Source organism: Daucus carota, chromosome 8, assembly GCF_001625215.2.
Source record: "Daucus carota subsp. sativus chromosome 8, DH1 v3.0, whole genome shotgun sequence".
NCBI lineage: Eukaryota > Viridiplantae > Streptophyta > Magnoliopsida > Apiales > Apiaceae > Daucus > Daucus carota.
Genome location: NC_030388.2, coordinates 23,024,383 through 23,048,766, shown reverse-complemented (window position 1 = coordinate 23,048,766; position 24,384 = coordinate 23,024,383). Strand labels below are relative to the sequence as shown.

General features: G+C 36.8%; 1 protein-coding gene across 1 annotated transcript in view; it reads right to left on the bottom strand.

Moving 5' to 3' along the window:
- Positions 1-20,253, bottom strand: part of LOC108199522 (calcium-transporting ATPase 3, endoplasmic reticulum-type) — a 35,776-nt gene extending 15,523 nt beyond the window's left edge. Inside the window, exons 1-16 of the mRNA XM_017367362.2 lie at positions 20,006-20,253; positions 19,471-19,521; positions 19,165-19,198; positions 17,461-17,478; positions 16,962-17,098; positions 16,121-16,195; positions 15,536-15,581; positions 8,491-8,550; positions 8,298-8,378; positions 6,563-6,648; positions 5,812-5,913; positions 5,665-5,718; positions 5,251-5,352; positions 4,630-4,688; positions 4,038-4,182; positions 2,424-2,531 (exon numbers count right to left, since the gene is read on the bottom strand). Coding sequence (XP_017222851.1) covers positions 2,424-2,531; positions 4,038-4,182; positions 4,630-4,688; positions 5,251-5,352; positions 5,665-5,718; positions 5,812-5,913; positions 6,563-6,648; positions 8,298-8,378; positions 8,491-8,550; positions 15,536-15,581; positions 16,121-16,195; positions 16,962-17,098; positions 17,461-17,478; positions 19,165-19,198; positions 19,471-19,521; positions 20,006-20,038 — 1,191 coding nt within the window. The 5' untranslated portion in view covers positions 20,039-20,253. The remainder of the gene's footprint in view (positions 1-2,423; positions 2,532-4,037; positions 4,183-4,629; positions 4,689-5,250; positions 5,353-5,664; positions 5,719-5,811; positions 5,914-6,562; positions 6,649-8,297; positions 8,379-8,490; positions 8,551-15,535; positions 15,582-16,120; positions 16,196-16,961; positions 17,099-17,460; positions 17,479-19,164; positions 19,199-19,470; positions 19,522-20,005) is intronic.
- Positions 20,254-24,384: the final 4,131 nt, after the last annotated feature.

Here is a 24,384-nt window from a genome sequence, read left to right as displayed (position 1 = left end):
TATGTCTAAAGCAAATGGATCAACATCAATCTAGTTACGTAAGATAATTGGTTCAGTTGACTAACATGTATATATTCACTTGATACAGGTACAATTTTAATACTATATTAAAATACAGGCTCCTGACCTTCTCTTCAAGGTACAATTTTAACACTATATTACTCTTACTGTGTAACTATGCTAACATACACACATGCATGCATTTGCCTGGTGATAGAATACCATTAGTTTACACTTTGTACGAGGTTGTGCGAGTCAAGTATTCCCCCTGTCTATGCACTAGTTATAGCATTATATTTGTTAAGTAAGGTTTCGTCCTCATGCTTCTTATTTATGAAAAAACACTTAATAATATATGCTCATATTATCGTGCTTATTAATTGTATATTTATTAATATAAAAGTTTATTTTTTATTTTCAAATGTGAAATCATTAAAGGGTTGCGTCAAGTATTAATCCATGGTCATTGTATTGTGTTATTAGTTAATTTTCCATTTTCTTTTGATGTCAAAATATGGTAAGATTAATTGTATAAGTCATTTATATATATTTATATTTGGGTCATGTTCAAGGGAGAACTATTAGAGATAGAACCTTTACCTTAATTCTAGTACTCCGTCCCATTTTAATCGACCCTTATTCCTTTTTGGGACGTCCCAAAAGGAATGAACCTATTATACTTACTATTTTTGAACACTACTTTTCACTATTACACCCACTACTTTCTTCCACTATCTTCATTCTATAATAATATAAACACTATTACACCCACTACTTTCCTCCACTATCTCAAATCTATTATTAAATTTTGATGGGTCCCACCACTTTACCCACTTTCCAACTAAATTTAGTTTCTATTACTACCTTTTCCTTAATCTCCGTGAAAGTCAAACCAGCTCACTCTTTTTGGGACGGAGGGAGTATTAGTTAGGGTTCTGCAGCAAAACTTTACATGCAAAAAATGTCAATATCTATGTATTATATTTTAAAATTATTTTTGAACACACAACGATGAAAAAACATGAAAAAAAACATGTATTTAGATTTAAATCCTAAAAATCTATTTAAAATTTAGGGTTCTGCAGCAGAACCTTGGTGGTTCTCTGCTTCTATTTTAAGAACTGGTTCTCTCTTGAGCGCGACCATATTTATATATATTAGTACTAAATTAGTGAATGTCTCTCGGTGGGTGTGGTGGGTATGGTTTTAGTAACCGGGTTCATGTACTTGACTTAAATCCGATAAGCATGGTATTGACTACCTATTTCTTTCTGGTTTAATTTGATTTAAGGATAAAATCGTGCTTTTTTATTTTTCAAAGTTCGCTATTGCATATAAGGTATGTTTACTTTTGGCACATTCTGAATTATTCAGAAATGATTTATATTGTTTTGTCATGAAAATTTGGATCAAGAAAATATTTTAGATATAAGAAATTTCCCAGTTAGCTATGACTTATAAACCCGTTAGTAATTGCCTATAGCTCCAAAACTAGATTACAATACCTTACTAAGACGCGCCCAGCACAATTTTATGATACCTTAACAAGGGGCGCATTATTCACATCGATGAACCTACGATACCGTGTCACTAAATATTTGTGCGCTTAGCAAACTGTGAAATATATTTATTTTTGATTGAATTACGAATTTATGGGTTACAATTTTGGAATTGTGAACACTAACGAAATTTTAAAATTTTATTTGATCCGTTAGTTCGAAATAGTTTTCTTACTGGGTTGTTTAGCTCATGACTTACAAAATTTCATGTGTTTATCGCACGCTCAACTTTGGATTTTATTGAAGTGATCGAGTGTCTTAGAGAAGTATTTAGACATTTATTTAAGGATTTGTGTCTCCATGGATGTGATAATTACATTTAATTTTATGTTCTAGTTTGGATTTTGGATTTTTGGGAGTTTATTTTATGATATTGTATGCTTTTACTTAGAAATTTATGGAATTTAAGTATTATTTGGAATAAATGATGGGACTGTAAGCTCGAATAGTGGTCATTTGTAGCATGATAAACAACACATCCAATGATATGGTCTATTACTATTCTAGTATACAAGTCAACTCATTGTTACTGATTGATTCTGGGTCGGAAAAACCAAACTCATCATATGCTGGGTAACATCATTTTCATGAAAAAACACAAACATAGCTTCTGTATATAAACAACTGATTGTGTTTGGGAACATGTATTTCATTTCAAATGTTCAAATTCTCAAGTTTATACTAGTGTTTAAATGTATTTCATTTCCAATTTCTTTTATGTATCCTAATTGTTATTTGATCAAATCCAAAATTCTAAATGATATTCAAATTCCTAAACATGCCATTGAAGTATTTGTTACATAATAGAACTTCATGCATGAGATTATCACATATTAAAAAGTGTAGGGCAAAGATAAATCTAACCTGCATTGTTGAGCTATCAAAAATAAAGCCTTCTGGTGCATAAGTCGTTCCACTGACATTGTACTCAGCAGCTACAGGGCCATGATTTATAGATTGAAGCACACATATCTGCAATGGAAGCAGATAACTACACATTATTTGTTTATTCATTTATAGACTTAAAATCATAGTTACATAGGACTGGGTTCGATTCGAAACGGGGAACGAAATCGGGTACGTGGAACATTAGTTTTAGTGAATCTGGTACGATGGAACGTATAGGTACGATGGAACGTATGGGTACGATGGAACGTATGGGTACGATTGGTCCTTTTAAAAAGAATTCTATAATCATATATATAAATTCCATTATAATATACAATTTTAGTTGATAATTTTTACATTTATAATTTTTTATAAAGAAAAAGATATTGAATAACAAATAAAAGTACACATTTATTGATAAAATAAATTACTTATCATATGACATAGACATGGATCTATTGTTCAAAACAAGAATGAAGTGTGTTCTTGCGGGTCGTCACTTCCGGCGATCTGGGTCGCGACCCTGAACGTTTCCGTTCGCGTTTCCGACCGTATCGGGTACGAACGATCTAGATCGCGGTTCGTGGCAGCGTACCCGTTTCCTTGTATCTATGCTTAAAATAATAGCAAGGGTTAAAAAACAAGTCAAGTGATTACTTATGAAAGTAAGCATAACTATTGCACTTACTAGGAATGAGTTGCAGGCCAAAAAGATGTACCACTAAAATAGGATTACCAAAATACAAATGCAAATTTACTAGTCGTATATAACTAGCCTTTTTTTTTTTTGTGTGTGTGTGTAATAACACTTAAGAATCAGATCAGGTGTTTGCTTGGTAAGGTCTCTTAAATGTTTCACCAAGTTTAGACATAATAAATTTTACTGTATACAAGACACTGACAAAGTATCAAGCTTAATATATGATAAATAAACACTGATAATGAAAATGTTTGTTCTTATCTAGGAAGCATGGGTGCGGCACCTGGCGCCGGGTGTGGTACTGGTGCGGCGGTGCGCCTAGGTGCGGCAGGGTGCGCACCAGGTGCGCTGCGTGGCGTATCCCAGTGTATCGGGTCAGGGAATCATGGGGGTGCAGCAAAGGGGATGCGGTAAGGGCATTTTTTGTAATTTTGCAGTCATCTTCTCTTCCTCTTCTCTCCTCTACCACTCATCTTCTCTTCCTAGTTCCATTTGTATATATGTATCGTTGGGTCTGTATGTATATATGTATGTATATACTCGTACACGTTAGGTGAGATAATGATCCGTATGTCGGTGTCTTTATATGTATAATGTATAAGTGCAATGTGCAGTGGGCATGGTGACTATTTGGTTCGATATGAATGCACTTCATTTTATTAATTTATTATATATATAATACATATTTTTATTTTAAATTGCCGTATCCCCCGCACCCGAACCCCCCCCCCCCCCCCCCCCCCTTTTTTTTGCCAAATTCCCGTATCCCCGCACCCGCACTCATGCGTCATAGGTTCTTATACATGGCGAATTCTAATCATCTGTTTAGTCAAAATCTAGACACAATTTAACTTGTACCTCATGACAAAGTATATGAAGAGAAAGATCACCTTTGAAACAGACATCATGTTTGTCGTCAATGTACCAGTTTTGTCAGTGCAAATCACTGTTGTGCAGCCCAACGTCTCTACAGACGGCAAAGACCTCACTATAGCGTTCAGTCGGGCCATTCTCTTTGTTCCCAGAGCCAAACACCTATTAGCAGTCATAGAAGCATAAAATAACAAACTTTGATCTGGCTGATCTTATTCAAGATTACTCATCAGACACAATAAATCAGGATTGTACACATGTTACATATACCAATACATCCAAATCCCTAAAAAAATCATGTGTCCAGGTGATTTTAAAATTATGATTGTCATGTAAAACGCGTATGCAGCATACTGCTATGGTTTACATCAAACTCAAGTGACACTTCTAAAAAAGCCTCTCCTCATTTCAACTGTACCTACATAGACCACATACAAACCTAATTGCATACAGGTGATTGCAGTTGAGAGGCCAAGGTAGATGACTAATCTCCTGTTCACAATATTTGTGCAGTACAACTGTTTTTCTTTAATCTATTCATTTGTCCTTGCTAGACACCAGATATAACATATTCAGCTTTATAATCCACAATACATAGCTCCCACTCACGTTGTAACAACAGCAGGAAGCCCCTCAGGAATGGCTGCAACCGCAAGAGCAACTGCAATCTAGTCAATTAAGATATAATGTCAGAGACAGAAAGAATGTATCTGGACAAAGGAAGCAGCAACCAGAAGGAAACAAGAACATCAGGGTTCAAACCCAAGAGAATAGAAAATAACTAAAGGCATCAAAAAGTGTAAGAAACCCAAGAGAATAGAAAAGAACTAAAGGCATTAACAAGTGTAAGATACATAATGGACGTAAAATCTTGGACCCTAGTTTTAGACGGTCATAAACAACAGTCACCACACTTGTAATCTGAGATTATTGATGCCTCTCTTCTCTACCTATGAAGATCAATAATTTAAGGAAACATGCAATGAAGACCGCAGCGAGACAAGCAATTTACAAGGGTCGTCATACACAGCAAGTGATGATTCAATATAGCTTCATATTTAATCTATTAATACACACACCATAAAAATAAGTGTAAACTTTGAGAATGTGTTTGTTGTATAAACAAATAATTTGAAAATGAAATGAGAAACTATACCACAAGAAAAATCATTTCAGTGACCTTACAATCCTGCATAACATATATCATTAACCTAATCCATGAAAGATCACCTTAAAGTAATGTATAGCTCCTTGCAAGATGCCTCCATGAGCAGGATCTCGAAAGTGACCAATGTTCACAATCCACACCAATATACAAATACCTGCAATAACCTAAGAAGGAAAACAAACATTAAGAACTGCAAAGAATTCGACATAGATAAGATTCCTAAATGTAGGATCTAGTAAGAAGGACGTGGGGTCAGTGACTAACAATGCGTAACTGTACAGATTAAAAGATCAAAAGATATCTTCAAATAGAGTTTTCTAAATGCCTCTCCATAAGCTTCTCTATCTGCTGAGCTCTTCCGTACAATACTTCTCTTAATTCTTTTAATTCACTAAGAATATTGATAATACAAAAACAAAAACATTCCAGAAAGAAACAATAAATGATAACTGAACACTGAATATTAGTAATATTACCTTCGCCAGAAACGTTCCAAATTCATCCAGCTTCCTTTTTAGTGGTGTCGCTTCCTGCATCAAAGTTTGTACGTCATATATGAGTTACGATAAAATTCAGATGGACTGATATACCCCTCAAACCAAAATTGTAGTCATGTTTCTTACATCTTCAGTTTTAAGCATAGAATCACGTATGCTTCCCATTGCTGTGCTAGAGCCAATTCCAACAACAACGGCCCTTGCGCGTCCTGCAACCACAACTGTTCCCTGTCATGCACATTAAACTTGTTAATGAAGAATACAATATCAATCAGCAAGAACATATGCAAAATTACAATAGCATGCTGCTGGAAGAGCAGAACCTTCTCCAGAAATTCTCCATCTAGGTATTTTTAATGGCAAAAATAGAACATGGCCACTCAAATATTATCATATAACTTAGAACTCAGAAGTCCATTAATAACAAAAACCCATGACCTCATCAGCAAATTTATCACATTGCCCCATATATGTTTTTTAAAATGAGAAGATAAATCTCCCTAACAACTTTATCAAGTTCACCCATTTGTTAAGTGCCAGATTTAGAATGCTAATGGTAGTATGGAAGCAGTAAAAGTATATCAGTGTCCAAGGACTAAGACCAGAACTAGTTAGCCCTCCAGTTTATAGGCAGTTGCAAGTAGTCTATCTAGGCAGGCCCTTCTGTAATCCTATAAATAATGCAACCCTCTGGAACAGGTCTAAGAATGGTAGATATTCAAATATTACCATTTTACGTCAAAATACATTAAGATGGTGACGTCATTCACTCAAGTGCAGCTTATGACACCAAAAGATAGAAAGAAATCGATACATCGCAGAACAGTTATGTATATCGATATTCAATTAGTTATGGCATATGACATTAGCATTTTACCGAGAATAGGGTATTCGTCTTGTCTTGATATACAGCATTGTTTGTCAAAGTGGAATCAAGCTCTTTTTCCACAGAACAGCTCTCACCTGTTATTAGAGGAAGAATTAGGAAATAATAGTACATATATTTTGAGGTAGTACAGTGCACAACAGTTAATCACCAATATAGCACAGTATAAGTGGATAACTGTTATTATCTGTACAATTGACCTGGTGTATAACGTACTAGAAAGATTTGTAGCAGTAGGAACCTCATGTGCTAAGATCTAATGTTTCAAATCTGTATCCCATTAAGGTCAATAAACTAGAAACTGAAGTACAGATGATGGATCCAGTTTTAAAAATTAAACTAGTAGTAGGTCATATTTATCTGCTCGAGAGACTACCAACTTACGAACCTATGTCAGGAATAATCAGAACACATCCAATGCTTATACCCATATGAGCTTGACAGTGCAAAAAGTAGTGAAAAATCTTGTGTGTAACTAAATGATACAAGAGCTTGGGGGGGTGGAGGGAATAGGGGTTAATCGGTAAAGAAAGTAGTAGTACTTCTCATAAGGAGTAACACAGCCAAAAAAGTAACGAAGACAGTGCATTGCCTCCAAGTAAAGATTACAGTATTACACATTCTCGTGATGGGAAAAATCAAATCTTTTAACATGCTTGAACCCAAATGGGCTCCTCCAATGCAGGAAAGGATGAAATAAATATTTGACTAATTAAAGTATGCAAGTAACATTTGGGAAAAAAAAATATTTGGCTACAAGGAAAATGATTAGCCATTTTTTTAATTTCATTTTACACTATCTTCTAGTTCCAGGTTAGTCTACCAAACCCCAACTACCATCTCCGTCAACAGATTTACTATTTTCTTGTTGGGGGTTTTCCCCTACATTAGTGTACAGTCTCTTACTTCCTATGCAAATATAAATCTTTAATTTTGTTCCTCTCCTACTCCCATGTATTTCAATTGTGTGCCATTAGTCGCAAAACCTTGCAAATTATTAGTACCTAGATTACCAGAACTTGGACACTGCCATATATATTCGGTATCGTTTTTCTTCGTGACGATCCTGAACTTTAAAGTGAAACAAGCGACATAGAGTTTTCAACTATATCCACAAAGGTAAGGTTATTTCTCAGTAAGGTTATGAAAGGTGCATAAATTTTGGACAATGATATAGATTGTACACCTAGTTACACCACTGATTCTCAGTACAAATTGGTTTATCCTCAAATACTTAGATCCCTCATCTTCTGTGAACTTTCTGACTCTCACATGTCGTTCATTTCTCGTGCACGGATTTTATTTTCCAAGAGCTAGGTCATTTAGATCTTATTACAGATCAAGGCAGTTCTATAACTGCTCTGTCAAACTTGTCTTCCTTTTTCTCCAAAAGTATATCTCAACAGCTAGATGTTTATAGAAGGGCGAGAATGTGAATTTTTATCCTTGTTTTAGAATATTGTTTAAGATATCAATAAAACTGACCGGGGATGACAAGCCTCAGTATAAAAGTAAAAAACCGCAAATCGATTTTGAGTAATTTAACTGCTGTTTGAGACTTTGAGTTGTACATAAGCATATAACTGAAACCACGAGATACCTTTGAGCCACCTAATGTCAAGTCGTGAAGCTTAATACAAAAGTAAACTATCATTTGCTAGTAAACTAAATTGTCAGCATATTGTTAGTTAACTACCTACAGTACAAATATAGCATGAAAAACTACCTGTGAGGATTGCTTGATCAACACGTAAATGATCACTCAGCATCTCAACCATTCTCATATCTGCTGGAATTTGGCAACCAACTATATACTCCAAAGAAAAAGAAAAACCTCTATTTTATTATCGTAACTTTGAACTAGGCAATGAAGAATGTACAATATATACAAGGCTAAAGCTCAATTGATTTCTACTCACCACTAACTTCCACAATATCCCCTGGTACAAGATCGGTGGCAGGTAAGATCGAGAAGCAACCTAAATGAATATTTATGACAAATAGTATATAGTAAAATTAGACAAGTTTCAATAGTAAAATTTAGAGTGACAAAAATTGGAGAAACTGCGAACACGTGATACTTAAAGGATGTTAATGTACCGGAAACAAATCCAAAACAAGGAAGACAGTAAACAAAGCCAAAACAAGGAAGACAGTACACAAAAGCGTCTATAATGTAAGTGGGTGGAGTGCCTAACAGTTTCTAGATAACTAATGTAACACGATCTAGAACACAATGACAAGCCCTAACATGTTTCCACCAAAAAAATAAATAAAATTGAACACAGAAGGTATGGAACTCTTCCAAAAAAAAAAAAAAAGAACTAACTGAAGTATCAATGAATGGTGTCGTTCACGGGTATTTTTAATGCCTGATTTTGAGTGCACATATATGCCCCTCACCTTTGGTTCATAAGCCTCTACTGCCCCCTTACCTTTATGTTATGCAGGGGAGGGGGGGGGGGGGGGTTGTTTACGTTTACAATATGCCTGCTCTGACCAGGATGCCACTGAATGGCAAGTGTTTTTCCATTCTGAAGAACCAAGATAATGAGTTTTGAACACTAATGTGCAAGAGCCCAGCCCATCACTAATGCTCGGAGGCCCAAGCCCAAGAAGTAAAGAAAGCAGGCCCAAGTGAGTTGTGGGTCAGGAGGGTATTAGTAGATGAACGAATAGAGGAGGGTTTATCCAATTATTGATGTATTGAAAGTTAGGGTTTCTGGGAGAGTGTCGCGTCTCGAACGGCGACTTAGCTTGTAATTTCAGTACTTCGTAGCTTTTCTATTAATCAAATCAGTAGAGTTTCGCTGGGCTCGTTGTCTCAATTACTTAAGTCATAGCAAAGTGGTATCAGAGCGACTCAGTTCTGGAATCAAACATGGGCGCCCCTCCTTCCAACCAATACCGAATCGAGGTCCTTGAGAAAGGGTTTGGTGAGCTTCGTTCCACCATTGTTAACCAGATCTCAGCGGCTGTCAACAGAGCTACCATGGATTTACAACACTTGATCGTTTGACTAAGTCTCTCGAGCTTACATCTCAACGGCTCGATGAACGAGTCACCAAGTCCAAGGAGATGCAAGATGCACTCCTCAATCAGCTCCGCGTTGATCAGTTGCAGTTCCAGGACGAGATCCGCAACGCGATATTGAGTTCCAAACATCAAGGTCCCAACGACGAGGGTCATGGGTCGGGTCATTCTAGGGTTTTTCAAGGAGGTGATTCGGAGCGCAACACCGGTCCCCACATTTTCGGGGCGGGTCGTGGTTTCCCTGAGGGTGGAGGTTTTCCGTTTGGGAGTCGAAATCGTAACGACGGGGGTGTGGGCTCGCACCCAGGCAATTGGCGTATGAAGAAGCTCGACCTTCCTGTGTTTGAAGGTCACAACCCTGATGGCTGGATACTCCGGGCGGAGCGTTACTTTAGTTTTTATCGTTTAGGGGAGGATGAGAAGTTGGAAGCAGCGGTGGTCTCGCTTGATGGCGACGCCCTCTTATGGTACCAATGGGAATATCAGCGCCGGCCTCTGCGGCGTTGGGAAGAATTAAAAGGGATGCTGTTGAAACAATTTCGACCTTCCTCAGCTGGTACTTTGTACGAACAATGGTTGAATCACAGCCAGCTTGATAGTGTGTTCGAGTACCGTCGGGGTTTCAACGAGTTAATGGCCCCTCTTCAAGGTTTGCCGGAGGAGATTGCTAAAGGCCAGTATATAAACGAATTGAAGGATGAAATTAAATCAGAGGTCCGCTTATTGGGGCCTATCAGTTTAGACCAGGCCATGGATTTGTCAGTAAAAGTGGGAGATAAGTTGCGCTCAGCTACGGGTCGTTTGATTAAGGAGGGTGGGTCGAGTCTTAAGGGATTGCCTTCTTACTATTCAGGTACTTCACTCAGCTCCCCTAAGTCTAATTCCAGTTTATATAGTCCATTTGCAAGATCAATTTCTGTACAATCCCAATCGTCTACTTCTCCTTCGGGGTTGTTTTCGAAGGGCCCTTCTAGCTTACCAGTTGCTAAACCGTTTGGAGAAGTGCGAAAGTTAACAGATAAGGAACTGCAAATGAAGCGACAGAAAGGGGAGTGCTTTTATTGCGACGAAAAATGGTCCGTGGGACATAAATGCAAAAAAAAGGAGTTAAGTGTTATTTTGATGCAGGCAGATGGTGGGGATGAAGAGGATTCGCCCAGGTTTGATTCTGAAGGGACGGGGGTGAATCGGAGGAGGGTCAGGGCTGTGAACACTCTGTTATTTCTCTTAATTCGGTTGTACGCCTCACCACACCTCAAACTATGAAGTTACGGGGGAACATTTTGGGCAAGGAGGTGGTGGTTCTTATTGACCCAAGGGCGTCTCACAATTTCATTTCCACGGACACTGTGGCGAAGTTGGGGATTCCAATTACATCTACAAAAGAATTCGGGGTTTCTCTGGGTACTGGCGATGCTGTGCAGGGCCAAGGGGAGTGTAAAGTAGTGGTGTTGGAGCTACCCAATGTCACTGTAATAGAGGACTTCCTTCCTCTTCAACTGGGCAGCTCTGATGTGATTCTTGGTGTCCAGTGGTTGGAGAAGCTGGGCACTATGACGGCTAACTGGAAGACACAGGCCTTACAATTTACCTTAAAGGGTCAACCAGTGAAGGTGCAAGGAGAGCCTTCGCTAAACAGGACACAGGTTTCCCTTAAATCTATGCTCAAGACACTCTGTAAGGTGAAACAGGGGTTTTTAATTGAGTTGAACTACCTTTCCTCGCAAGCAGCTGAGTCGCAGGAGGGAATTGTACCTCCTAATAGCCCTGAGTTTCTACAGCCTGTACTCAAGAAACATGCCCAGGTGTTTGCAATGCCTACGGGCCTACCACCAACCAGGGGTTCTGAACATGGTATTACCCTCAAAGAAGGGTCAGATCCGGTTAGTGTACGTCCATATCGATATTCTCAGGTGAAGAAGAATGAAATCAAGTCTCTGGTTCGTGACATGTTATTGGCAGGGGTTATTCAGGTCTCGCAGAGTCCATTTTCCAGTCCGGTATTGCTTGTTAAAAAAAAGGACGGATCCTGGCGATTTTGTGTCGATTATCGCGCATTAAACAAGGTGACAGTGGCAGACAAGTATCCCATCCCGGTCATTGATGAGCTGTTGGACGAGCTGTATGGGTCTAAATACTTTACGAAGTTGGACCTCAAGTCCGGGTACCATCAGATACGGGTCAGGCCAGCAGATGTTCCGAAAACCGCTTTTCGCACACATGAAGGGCACTACGAATTTCACGTTATGCCCTTTGGATTAACCAACGCTCCGGCGACATTTCAAGCTCTAATGAACACCATCTTCAAGCCAATGCTCCGCAAGTTCGTGCTAGTCTTTTTCGATGATATCCTCATTTATAGTCAGTCCTCACAACAACATCTGCAGCATGTGGACACAGTACTTCAGTTATTGGTTGACAATCAGCTGTATGTTAATGCCAAGAAATGCGAGTTCGGTCAAGTGGAGTTGTCATATCTGGGCCATATAATTTCAGACAAGGGGGTTTCTGTGGATGCGGACAAGGTCCAGGCTATGCAGGACTGGGCGATTCCCAGTTCGTTGAAAGAACTCCGAGGGTTTCTGGGCCTCACGGGGTACTATCGCAAATTCGTCGCCGGGTATGCATTAATTGCAAGGCCTTTGACAGACCAACTTAAGAAGGATCAGTTTGGGTGGGGATCCGAAGCTACAGTGGCCTTCAATAGGGGTGTGCATTCGGTTCGGTTAACCGAAAATCGTACCGAAAAACCGAAATAATTTCGGTTCGGTTAACCGAAATTTAAATTTCGGTTCGGTTTTCGGTAGCCAAATTTTGATTTTTCGGTTTTTCGGTTTTTCGGTTATTTAACCGCGGTTAACCGAAAACCGAACGGTTAACCGATTTTTTATATATTTTATTAAAAAAAATAGTATTTTTAGTAATAATATACATATATATATATATTATAATTTTATACAGTATCTTATAAGCGTGACCTAAATACCTAATTAGACAGTAGACACCGGACACTTCAATAACAGTTCATTAACACTTCTATCGCTCGACCTCCTACCTGCGTGCTCTGGTTTCAGTTAGCTGCTTAGCTTGCCAGTCATGATGCAGCAAGCCAATTCAGCACTCAGGAGTCTGGAGAGACGAGTCAGGCCAATCGGTGAATTCATCGGTGAATTCATGTTTCAAAGTAATTGACTGAAGACAGAGAGCCTGTCTGTTTTGGCTACTAGCCGACTGTCTGTACACTTGCTTGCTTGTTAGAGTCGTTGCTAGCCTTCAGATTTTCATACACTATTTAAGAATTTCGATTTATAAATTCGGTTTTCGGTTTTAACCGAAATTTAAAATTCAGTTCGGTTACAAAACCGAAATAATTTCGGTTCGGTTTTCGGTAGGAATTTTTCATGAATTTCGGTTTCGGTTAACCGAAAAAAAATTCGGTTTCAGTTTCGGTTAACCGAATGCACAGCCCTAGCCTTCAACAAGCTTAAGTATGCAATGACGCACACACCAGTTTTGGCTATGCCAAACTTTGACAAGCAGTTTGTTCTGGAAACGGATGCCTTTGGATTTGGGGTTGGGGCGGTGTTGATGCAGGAGGGACATCCCCTCGCTTATTTCAGCAAACTATTGGGACCTCGACCTCAACAAAAAGCTATCTACGAAAAAGAGCTAATGGCTATTGTATTTGCTGTTTTGAAATGGAGACACTACTTATTAGGCCGTCATTTTCATATCCGTACGGATCAACAGAGCCTTAAATATCTGATGGAACAGAGGGAGATTAATCCAACATACCAGAAGTGGGTAAGCAAGCTGATTGGGTACCATTTTGAGATTCAGTACAGAGTAGGTCGTTCTAATGTCGTGGCTGATGCCCTGTCCCGGAAAAATCAAGGTCCAGTGGAGCTTTGTGAGTTGTTGGCTGTTAGTTGGGCTAAGTGGCACGAGTTTGAGAAGATAATCAAGGCAGATCCCTTCATCTCAAAACTCACTCAGCAGTGACTTATGTAATGGTGTCCCGGTTGCTAAGGGATATGGGTTAGATCAAGGGGTGTTGAAGTATAAAGGCCGAATGGTGATTCCGAATCGAAGGGAGTTAATAGACACACTACTGCACGAGTATCATGATTCACCTCTTGGGCGGCATTCTGGCAGTTTGAAAACATACAAGCATTTGGCAGCTGACTGGTTTTGGCCGGGAATGCGTAAGGGGATAGCAGATTATGTTCAGGCCTGTACAATCTATCAACAGCAGAAGACTTCCACTCTTAGCCCTGCAGGACTATTGCAACCTTTGCCCATTCCAGAGCAAGTATGGGAGGATATTTCTTTAGATTTCATTGAGGGACTGCCGAAATTAGAAGGGGTGGACACGATTTTAGTGGTGGTGGATCGCCTCACGAAATATGCACACTTCTTGACACTCCGCCACCCGTTCTCAGCTCCTGTAGTGGCTGACAAGTTTATTAAAGAAGTGGTCAGACTACATGGGTTTCCAGCCACGGTTGTGTCGGATCGTGACAAATTTTTTTTGAGCTTATTCTGGAAGGAACTCTTTAAACTGCAGGGGACAACTTTGTGTCGAAGTACTGCTTACCACCCCCAGTCCGACGGCCAAACAGAGGTGGTAAACAAATGCCTTGAGACGTATCTTCGTTGTTTTGTAAATGGGAAGCCGAGGAGCTGGGCAAAATGGGTACCATGGGCAGAACTATGGTACAACTCTTCTTACCACGTATCAGCTGGGTTCACGCCATTTAAGGCTTTATATGGGCGTGACCCGCCTTCGCTGAAACGTCTCACTCGGGATCAGACTGTTGTATCTTCCTTGGAGGATCAGTTAATGGAGAAAGATGCAATTTTAGATGAGCTTAAGGCGAATCTAACTAGAGCTCAGCACCGCATGAAACAACAGGAGGACGCCTCGCGTCGTGATTTGGAATTTCAGGTGGGGGACAAAGTTTTCCTCAAATTACAACCTTACCGGCAACAGACAGTGCAACAACGATCAAGTAACAAGTTGGCAGCTAAGTTCTATGGACCGTTTACGGTTTTGCAACGTGTTGGGAAGGTTGTATACCGACCGGAGTTGCCTTCGGACTCCAAGATTCATCCAGTGTTCCATATTTCACAGTTGAAGAAGGCTGTTGGTTCGTCATTTGTTTCCAGCACTCTGCCCAGAATTGTCAATGATTCCTTAGTTGCAGAGGCCATCCAGAAAGGGTGTTGGGTGTGAGGCAAGGGTCAGGCGACAGAGCAGAGGAAATGGAAAATCTGATCAAGTGGGAAGGAATGCCGGAATTTGAGTCTACCTGGGAGTCTTCTACTGAACAACTGTTTCCAGCATTTCACCTTGAGGACAAGGTGGTTCTTTGGGCCGGGGTAATGCAAGAGCCCAGCCCATCACTTATGCTCGGAGGCCCAAGCCCAAGAAGTAAAGAAAGCAGGCCCATGTGAGTTGTGGGTCAGGAGGGTATTAGTAGAGGAACGAATAGAGGAGGGTTTATCCAATTATTGATGTATTGAAAGTTAGGGTTTCTGGGAGAGTGTCGCGTCTCGAACGGCGACTTAGCTTGTAATTTCAGTACTTCGTAGCTTTTCTATTAATCAAATCAGTAGAGTTTCGCTGGGCTCGTTGTCTCAATTACTTAAGTCATAGCATAATGATTAAAAAAAGAATTTAGATGTATAAAAATATGAAGTATAGGGGTGCATAGGTTCTCTGCAAAGATAAGGGGCCTGAGAGGATTCTAAGAAAAACTTCAAGGGGCATATAGGTGCACTCGGGCATTTATGAAGGTATTTATTAGAGCATCCTACAGCATTATGCAAATGATGGCTTGTACAGTTATTAAACAGCATAATTTGACCACAGAAACATAGAATTATAAGCTTTCATGTTTACCAACTTTATAATAAAAATCTGCTTACCATTCCGTAGAACAGTTGCAACATCAGCTTGGTAGGCACGTAATTCCTACAATGGAAAGGAAACAAGTATATCAATGATGGTGCAAACTGACTATACAGATAGGCCATAAGTTTCAGAAAACTTGGAAAAATGGCTCGTATCATAAAAACGAAGTACATGAAGATGGAAAATAATGCAACCCCATTGCGATATAGTGATAGAGTTGGAGTTAATAGTGTTACCCTTTCTCTAATCATTGGACATGAATATGTATTAACAGTCGAAAAAAGTAACAAAAGTTAAAAACACAGCTTCAGATAAGATGATAATAATGATTGTTGGTACACTTTGATACATAAGAAATTCCTCGAGGACAGGGAAATAGCTGAACATTAACTGATTATACCGGTAAAGAAAATTTTACTATGAATCTGTATCACTGATGAACACAAACAACAAGAGCCTTACTAGCGAAATATTGACCGCTCTGAATTTGTTAAAAAACAGAGCATTAGAAGTGAAACAATGTAAACTTGTCTTAAACAAATCTTACACGATTAAATGACCAGCTCTGTAGTACAAAAAGACCTCCCATGACAACATACCTCCAGTGCCTTTTCAGCATTTGTTTCTGTGATTACTCCAACAGCAGCATTTGCAGCTAATATCATGAGGATGACCTGCCATATAAATTAATTTAGTACAGGGAAAACTTTATGCCAAAGAATGACTTTTGAGGACCTGCTAAAAAAGAAATAATGATACTACAATTTTTTACCACAATAGTGTAGGAATTTATACAGAAAAAGAGACGTGTTCCCACGTTGGCACAACCTACTTATGACTGGAAACGATATGCACAGGCAGTGGAAAGGTTAGATCAAAGCTAAAACCCGACATAAACACACCAATTTGAACTAGTTGATACATCACACATTTCCTGGGAGATGTATTAGAACAACGAAGATATCAAAGATCCACTTGACAACCCTTGTATGCTTAAGAGATCCTATGGTGACCAATTATCAAAAACCTTAAAGCTCAGTTTTATATAAAGAAGGGGATATTTTGACTCCCTTAGTCAACGGTGCATTAGTATATTGTACATGCCGTTGCACCCACCTCCTGGCACCGAATTGTGCAGAAAGCTAATTCATATTACATGGTCAAACTTAGATTTCAATATAATTAGTTAGTAATCTTATTCTTAAAACTAAATGGATTATTGTGTAGCACCTAAACAGCTAGAGGGAACACATGCCACATATCTCTTCCTGCTTTTTCATCGCATATATCGAATGTTAGCATTCATTTTGTACAATATGTCTACGTGAAAATACTAGAGAAAGTCAGCCCACAAAACAAATGTATTATTTACTGTTAAAAATGCAATTCTGATAGCAGTTAACACAAATCAATGTAACAGAATAGAAATTTGTATCTTACCGAGGGCTCTAGAAATGCTGTTAAGCCTCTCTCTCCATTAATCAGTGCCAAAAAGAAAGAAACGATAGCAGCTGCTATCAATATTTTGACCAGCAAATCGTCAAACTGCTTCAGCACTAGTTTCCAGAAAGGAGTACCTGCAATCAGAAAATGTTATAGTTTAAACTTTAGAGCAATTACTTTTAAGAATTCCGGTTTTCATTAAATAGTTTCTTCAGTATGAATAATATAATCCTATACTTAGCATAATAAAAATGTTAAATGTTAATATCTTTACTACAATCAAAACATCTTAAAAATATATTCATAAATTATCACAGATTTAATGCATATCAATTTTCATTTTTAAGAAATATTAAATCTGTCTTCTAATAAATACCAAATATACTTTCCATTACATTCAACATAATAAGAAATTTGGAAAATGAGGGTGTCCCTCTGTGTGTGTGTGTGCGTGTGTGTGTGTGAGAGAGAGAGAGAGAGACTACAATATACTTACTTCCCTCTTGAGGCAAGACTGCAGCCATGTGTGAACCATGCAGAAAAAACAGGAAATGAATTAGGCAGATGGAACACCGAGTTTATTAGTATTACAAACAAAATCCCTGATACAGTATGTGTGACAAGAACAGATTATTTTTTTTCATTTTCAGAGTAGCACTTGCAAATTTTAAAGTTTACATATTGTTCCATATGGTAAACAGAATATAGTGGACAAAAGAACTACTTCAATCCCCCTCCATTCTGTCTTACAACTTAACCATTTATTAAAAGCATTGCAAAAATCTAGCTTGATCATCCAAATCTAAACATAACTACGGACTTGGATTTCCCAACATAGAATTGTGTGAGATAAGCTCTTCCGATTAACTAGGGTTTATCATTTTAGAATGCATTTCAAACCAGAGTTGACCAACACTATATTCACCATGCCCAGTATTTTCAATTCTAGAGATATGTGTATGTGCAGAGAAGAAGGCCACAAAAGCGTAGAATATGCCAGGGCCTATCCTCAGCTTGCCCGTGTCAAGTTTTTGTTTATGGTTTTTAGAGTAATGCCATGTAGTAGTTTGCCAAGCTCGCTGGTTGTAAGCCTATTCACTTTTAAGGTTACAATATGTCTTTTATAATTGAAATGACCATATATGGCTATTATTTGAGTGTTAATCCAGTAACTTTTGTTAGGTTTTACAAACTTTACAATGTTTTGGTATGCTTGCTTGTTTTCTTTTACCTATTAATGCAAATACTCTTCCTCTTTTCGTGTTATTTATTCATATGTTCAAATATTAAACAAATAATATATCTACTTTATTATTATGTTAAAGCTCAGTGTATATATAAGCATAATATATATATAACTAACATTAGAGAGTTAAGTTACATGGAGTACACAAAAACACTGGAGTATTGGAGTACAAGTCTTAATTTTTTAGTTTAATCATAAATAATATATTTGATTATGCAAATTTATATACAATCTATCATTTATAAGTTGTCTTGCACATAATTGTCTATCAATCGTTAACATCCTTCAACTTTGACAAGTATTAACATTATTGTTCTGCTTATTAGTTATATTGCAGAACATAGAATCCTATAATTTATAAAAGTCATTATTCTACCTTTTGATTACAATGTTTATGTTGTGTAGAACATAATGCGCAGGTTATTAAATGTTTACGTATATTATTGAACAAAAAAATTGAAATTTAGATGAATAGATTACATTTTATCCAACTTTGTACTCCAATACTCCAATATTTTGTGTACTCCATAGAACTTTACTCACTAACATTATTATTTATTAATTTAGTCATACATTTGTAATTTGTGCGTTTTCTATGAAAAAATCTATAATGTATGTTGTAATAAAAAATATATATATGAGAGTAGTTTTGGCACTCCCTAGCCAATCAACCTAGCTCCGCCAGTGTGTATGTGCAGCATATATTCATTAGTTAATTGCTTCAATTACCCCAGATATTTCATAAATGGGGTTATGTACATGGGTAAAGGTCAGTTACTCAATTAGTCAAGAACAGAAAAATTAATGGATGAAGTCAATGCACCAGCAATAGACGTGTTAATTCCACCGAAGTTCAGATGAAAGTGATGTCTTCTTACAATCAAAATTTTATAATTTACTTGTGCAGACAGCTGTATAGTACATTTGGAATGCTTACAATGCCAAAGCACTTACCATTTCGGCCATAAATTCTAGCATGTTCAGCAACCTGTGAACAACCATGTAAATAAAGCCATTATCAAACTCAAAATCCACAACATTTATTACTTAACAGAAAATCAAGCAGGGAATGAAACTCAAATTTTGGTCCAAAACTATAACACACGGCATTAGCTTTAACATCAAATGTGGGTGGGTGACACACTGCCACTGTAAACATATATGATCAGCTAATCTAAAGTTGGTCATTCACATTTGACATATATCACAAATATAATAATTTTTGAAATTCGATTAATGATAATGGAAATCCTAACGTACCTGGCGATCTGTCAAACCTTTAGATGGATCCACACCGAAATATTCTAAAACCTGCAAAACAAAGTATCAAAACATTAAAATACACTCACTCCGGAACATCATCAAATGCCAATTAATCCAATCAATCCCCCCACACACTACCGCACATATACATTCCAAAACATCACCAACTCTTTATCAAAACAAAAAATCACAATATCAATTAATCCAATTGATCCTCACTCTTGCCCTCCCTCAACCAGCACATATATACGCTTCCCGCAAAATTATCTATCTATTTGATCCGAACAGTACGGAAGCATCTTACAAGTTACACATATACTGATATGCACAACTATCTTCCAGCAAACTACACGCTCACTGATCACCAAATCAACAATTACGTAAAACCAATTGAAACAACATCATATACACATTCAAATTTACATGATCACAATAAATTGAAAATTGAACGAAATAATAAACAAGAATTAAGAATAAAAATGATCTGAATTGAATTTGTAGATAAATTAGAGGTGAAATAAGATGACGATACCTCGGTTGCGGATCTAGCGTATGCGTCCTCCATTGAGGACTTGAAAAATGAGAATCGCAGAGATTAAATAAGGCTGTTAGCGCCGGAGAGTGAGCAAGTAATATTTATTTAGGCGAGTGAGTGTGAAGATTCAGTTTGGGGGTGTAGTGTGTGGGGACGTTAAGTTGGATCTAGAGTTTAAGAGCACCGAGGAGACAGACGTTAAGTGCAAGTGAGGAAGTGGGTAAAGCCTCTTGTGCCGGAGGGGTAACAGTAACACGAGTATAATGCTATATTATACTATTTATTTTTCAAACTTTTTTTTATTTATAGAATTTAAGGTATTAGATTTGGATTAGAAATAATATGTTCAAAGTTTAATATATATAATCAAGATGTTCAATGTATTTTTAAATATAATATTATCGGGTCAAAAATTTGACTTATATTTTAAGACCGTAACCGACAAAAACTGAAAAACACCGTAACGAACCGACAACGGTTTGGTGACGGTTACGGTTTTACCCCTAAAACCGAAAAACCGAACCGTATATATAATATATAACAAAAATATAACATTTATTATATATTGTTATATATAACATCGGTTTTTCTATGGTGTGCCCATGGGCACACACTAAGCGCCAAAATTGATGAATTTGGATGGTTTCTATTGGCTTAGCCTCTTTAATAATGATGGACCCCCTGCATTTACAACAACCACACCAATCAAAACCCTCCAATTCTATAAATTTTAGTGCTTAGCATGTGCCCATGGGCACACACTAGACAAACCCATGTAACATATTATACGTAACATATTATATATATGTGCTACAATATATTAATTATATAGTTTAGTAAGAGAAAATTGATATTACAAATATATAATTATTTTTCTAAAATTAATAATAGTATTAAATTTGTATACTACTTTCTAATTATGTAAAAACCGACACCTAACAGCGGTTAACCGAACGTGAAAAAAACGTTCGAAACATTTTGGTTACAGTTCCTAACTAAAAACCAAACCGAAATACACGATTCGATGCAAGTTTTAGATAGAAACCGACCCGACCCGTGCAAGCCCCTACCTAAATTTAATGCAATGATTAAAACAACTTTTTTTTTTTTGCAAATTCGGGGATACAAGTTTTAATAATATAAAGATATAGGGACCGGACGGGTTAACTTGAACTTCTTCGTTAAAGTAGGTTCAAACAAAGAAGCTGAATAGAAATGAGAACTAAATTACTAATAATTACTCTCTCTGTTCAAAATATATGTCCATTTTAAACGGAAAAAAATTGTTTCGAAATATTTTTCCACTTCAACTTTAATGTAAATTTATATTTCTAAAATCAACTCTACTTCACATATTTTTAATTTATATTTTCAACATCAACCATACACCACGTATTATGTTCAATTAGAGTATCTCCAATAAACTCTTTATTTGAACTCTTGAATTAAAAAATAAAAAGTCATGCTAAAATTTGAGCTCCAAGACACTCTTAGAGCATCTCCAAAAAACTCTTAAATTGAAATTTGAGGAGGGAGAGAGAAATTTTTGCGTCAAAAGACTCTTAGCAGCTCTTCATATCACTAGGAGCATCTTGTTTCTCTCATCTCTCTCCTCAAAGTTAAGAGCCACTACAAAGCTCTTAACTTATTTTTTATAATAAAATTTTCATTCCCTCCAATTACATTTGAGTTTGTGTCATATACAAGTCCAAACAAAAATAAAATATTAATTAAGGGCAAGTATAAACAATACTAGCTTATGACCCGTGCAATGCACGGGCGGTTAACATATTTGTTATTTTATCGTATATATTTTAAATTTACCTAATTTTATTGTAAAAATAAAATTATGATGGAATAATGTGGTTGAATAAATATTTTATTTAACAGTTGGATAAATTCTTCATAGTTAAGTCTGTCAAATGGCTAATTAAAAATTAGGTCGAACATATATATTTTAATGAGAATGTTAAAATATTTTTTTTACATGTTATAATTTAAGGAAGCCTATAAACTCAGATATAAACTAACCAATCAACCTTTTAATATCTCGTTATTAATACTTAATAATATGATATAAAACATATTATAACTTAAAAGATACGCATGAAACCAAATACCGACCCATCATACTAACCTAAATTTAATGTTTTGGTTTAATAAATAATAAAAAGTATCCTATAACATGTTATAAATTCAAGAGCTCCGTGGACCGTGGGTCGAATACCAACCGATTCACCAACCCCAACTAACTAACCAACCAACTGAACTTTTTATTTTCGGCTTTAATAGTGTAATAATATATAGTATATGATAGATTTGTAATATCTCTTTTAATGTGAGATCAATAAAGTATTTAAAAATAATGTTATTAATGTATTTCGGTTGAATTATTAATAATTGTATTTAATGATAGGGATCTTTTTAAAAATACCCATCTGTAAAATTATTTTTTTAAAAATACTACCATCTTTTTCATTGTTTTTAAAAATACCTTTTCATAAAATTTTTTTTTCAAAAATACGATTTGCAACCTTTGCAACCTCATTTGCAACCTTGGGCGGCGCAGCCGTAAAAGTTGCAAATGAGGTTGCAAAAGTTGCAAATAAAAATGGAAATGAGGTTGCAAAAGTTGCAAATGAGGTTGCAAAAGTTGCAAATAAAAATGGAAAGTTGCAACAGTTGCAACTGCAATTGCAACTAGTTCAACTGAAAACTGTAAGTTGCAAAAGTTGCAAATGAGGTTGCAAAAGTTGCAAATGAGGTTGCAAATGAAGTTGCAACTGCAGTTGCAACTTTTGCAACCTCAGTTGCAACTAAATGCAACTGAAAACTGTAAGTAACAACAGATGTATGGTGTGCCCCTGGCGGGGCCAATAGATTACAATAGAATCAACTGAATGCAACCATATGCAACTGAATACAACCATATGCAACCATATATGCAATTACAAATCCTGATTCCGAAAATGAGGTCGAAAACGACATTTGAAAACTGGAACTTGAAATCAGGAATTTGGTTGCATATGAAGTTGCAAAAGAGGTTGCAACACGGCTGGCGCCGCCTGGAGTTGCAGATGAGGTTGCAAAAGTTGCAAACAGTATTTTTGAAAAAAAGATTTTATGAAAAGGTATTTTTAAAAAGAATTCTGGAAGGTAGTATTTTTGTAAATAATTAAAGAAAAGGTAGGTAGTTTTGTAGATTTCCCTTAATGATATTATGTTTTTTTTTTGAAAATGAGAATAAATCTCAATGAGAATCGGCAATTCACCGTGATAATTCTTTCATTCAAGAAAGCTTATTATCTAACCGTCGGACATGCAAGATGACCGGGGAAATTTATACAATAAAACTTTAATGTCCGAAAAGAAAACCGGTCTTCTTCCAAGAATCCTGAAAATAAAACAAGAGAAACAAGAAGAATATAAGTCGATATATTTAACAGATTATATCAAAATATTCCCACAATCATGAAAACTCATGATTGAGACAATTAAGCTCTTAATTAAGGCATAATAATAAAATATTAATGTCCTTAATTAAGACACAATTAAAGCCCTCAAATAAGGCACAATTAACGCCCTCAATAAAGAGGCACAATTTACACCCAAGAGTCGCAATTTACGCCCTCAATAAAGAGGAGGCACAATTAGCGCATTCCTTTCTGGAACCGGATCCCGTCCCGAAACCACTGTCACCGCCACCATCGGCCACCACCGCTATGCTATCGGTCAAGTTGCCTCGTCGTATGCGAAGCGAACTACGAAGCGTCTCATTTGTGACACGAAAAATCGCCAAAAACACCAAAAACCAAGCAAAACACAAGGATTAAACAAACAAATGCTCACAAACAAACAAGATTAAAGTCAAACACCTTTTCGCAATTCCACTCAAAATAAATCAATAAATGAAAGTAAGAAAAAAACGAAGATATACCTGAAAAACAGAGTTGCAATAGCAAGTATTATCAAAATTCTCAAGACAAAATAACGTTTGCCTTCGAGAAAGTGATCGCCGAGAGCTTTCTCGAGTTTATAATCCGTAGCGGATAAACAATAGAAACTTAGTTAAATGAAAACCAGAAGAATCGGAAGGATTACGAGGACCGGAGATGAACTTGTCGGTGGGACTTGATGCTTAGGAATGAACAATGATATTATATTTTTATATATATGTCGCCCGTGTTAATTGTAAAAACTCGATTTTTTTAGTTAGAAAATCTAAAATGAATAATGCGTTTTGATTAAAAAGACAATTACTATGTTGCTCGATATTATTTTAGAAGATTGAGTTTTTTTTAGCTAAAAAATATATAAAAGATAATTTATTTCAGTTAAAAAGAATAATTAGTTATATATATAGGCCCATACTTCGA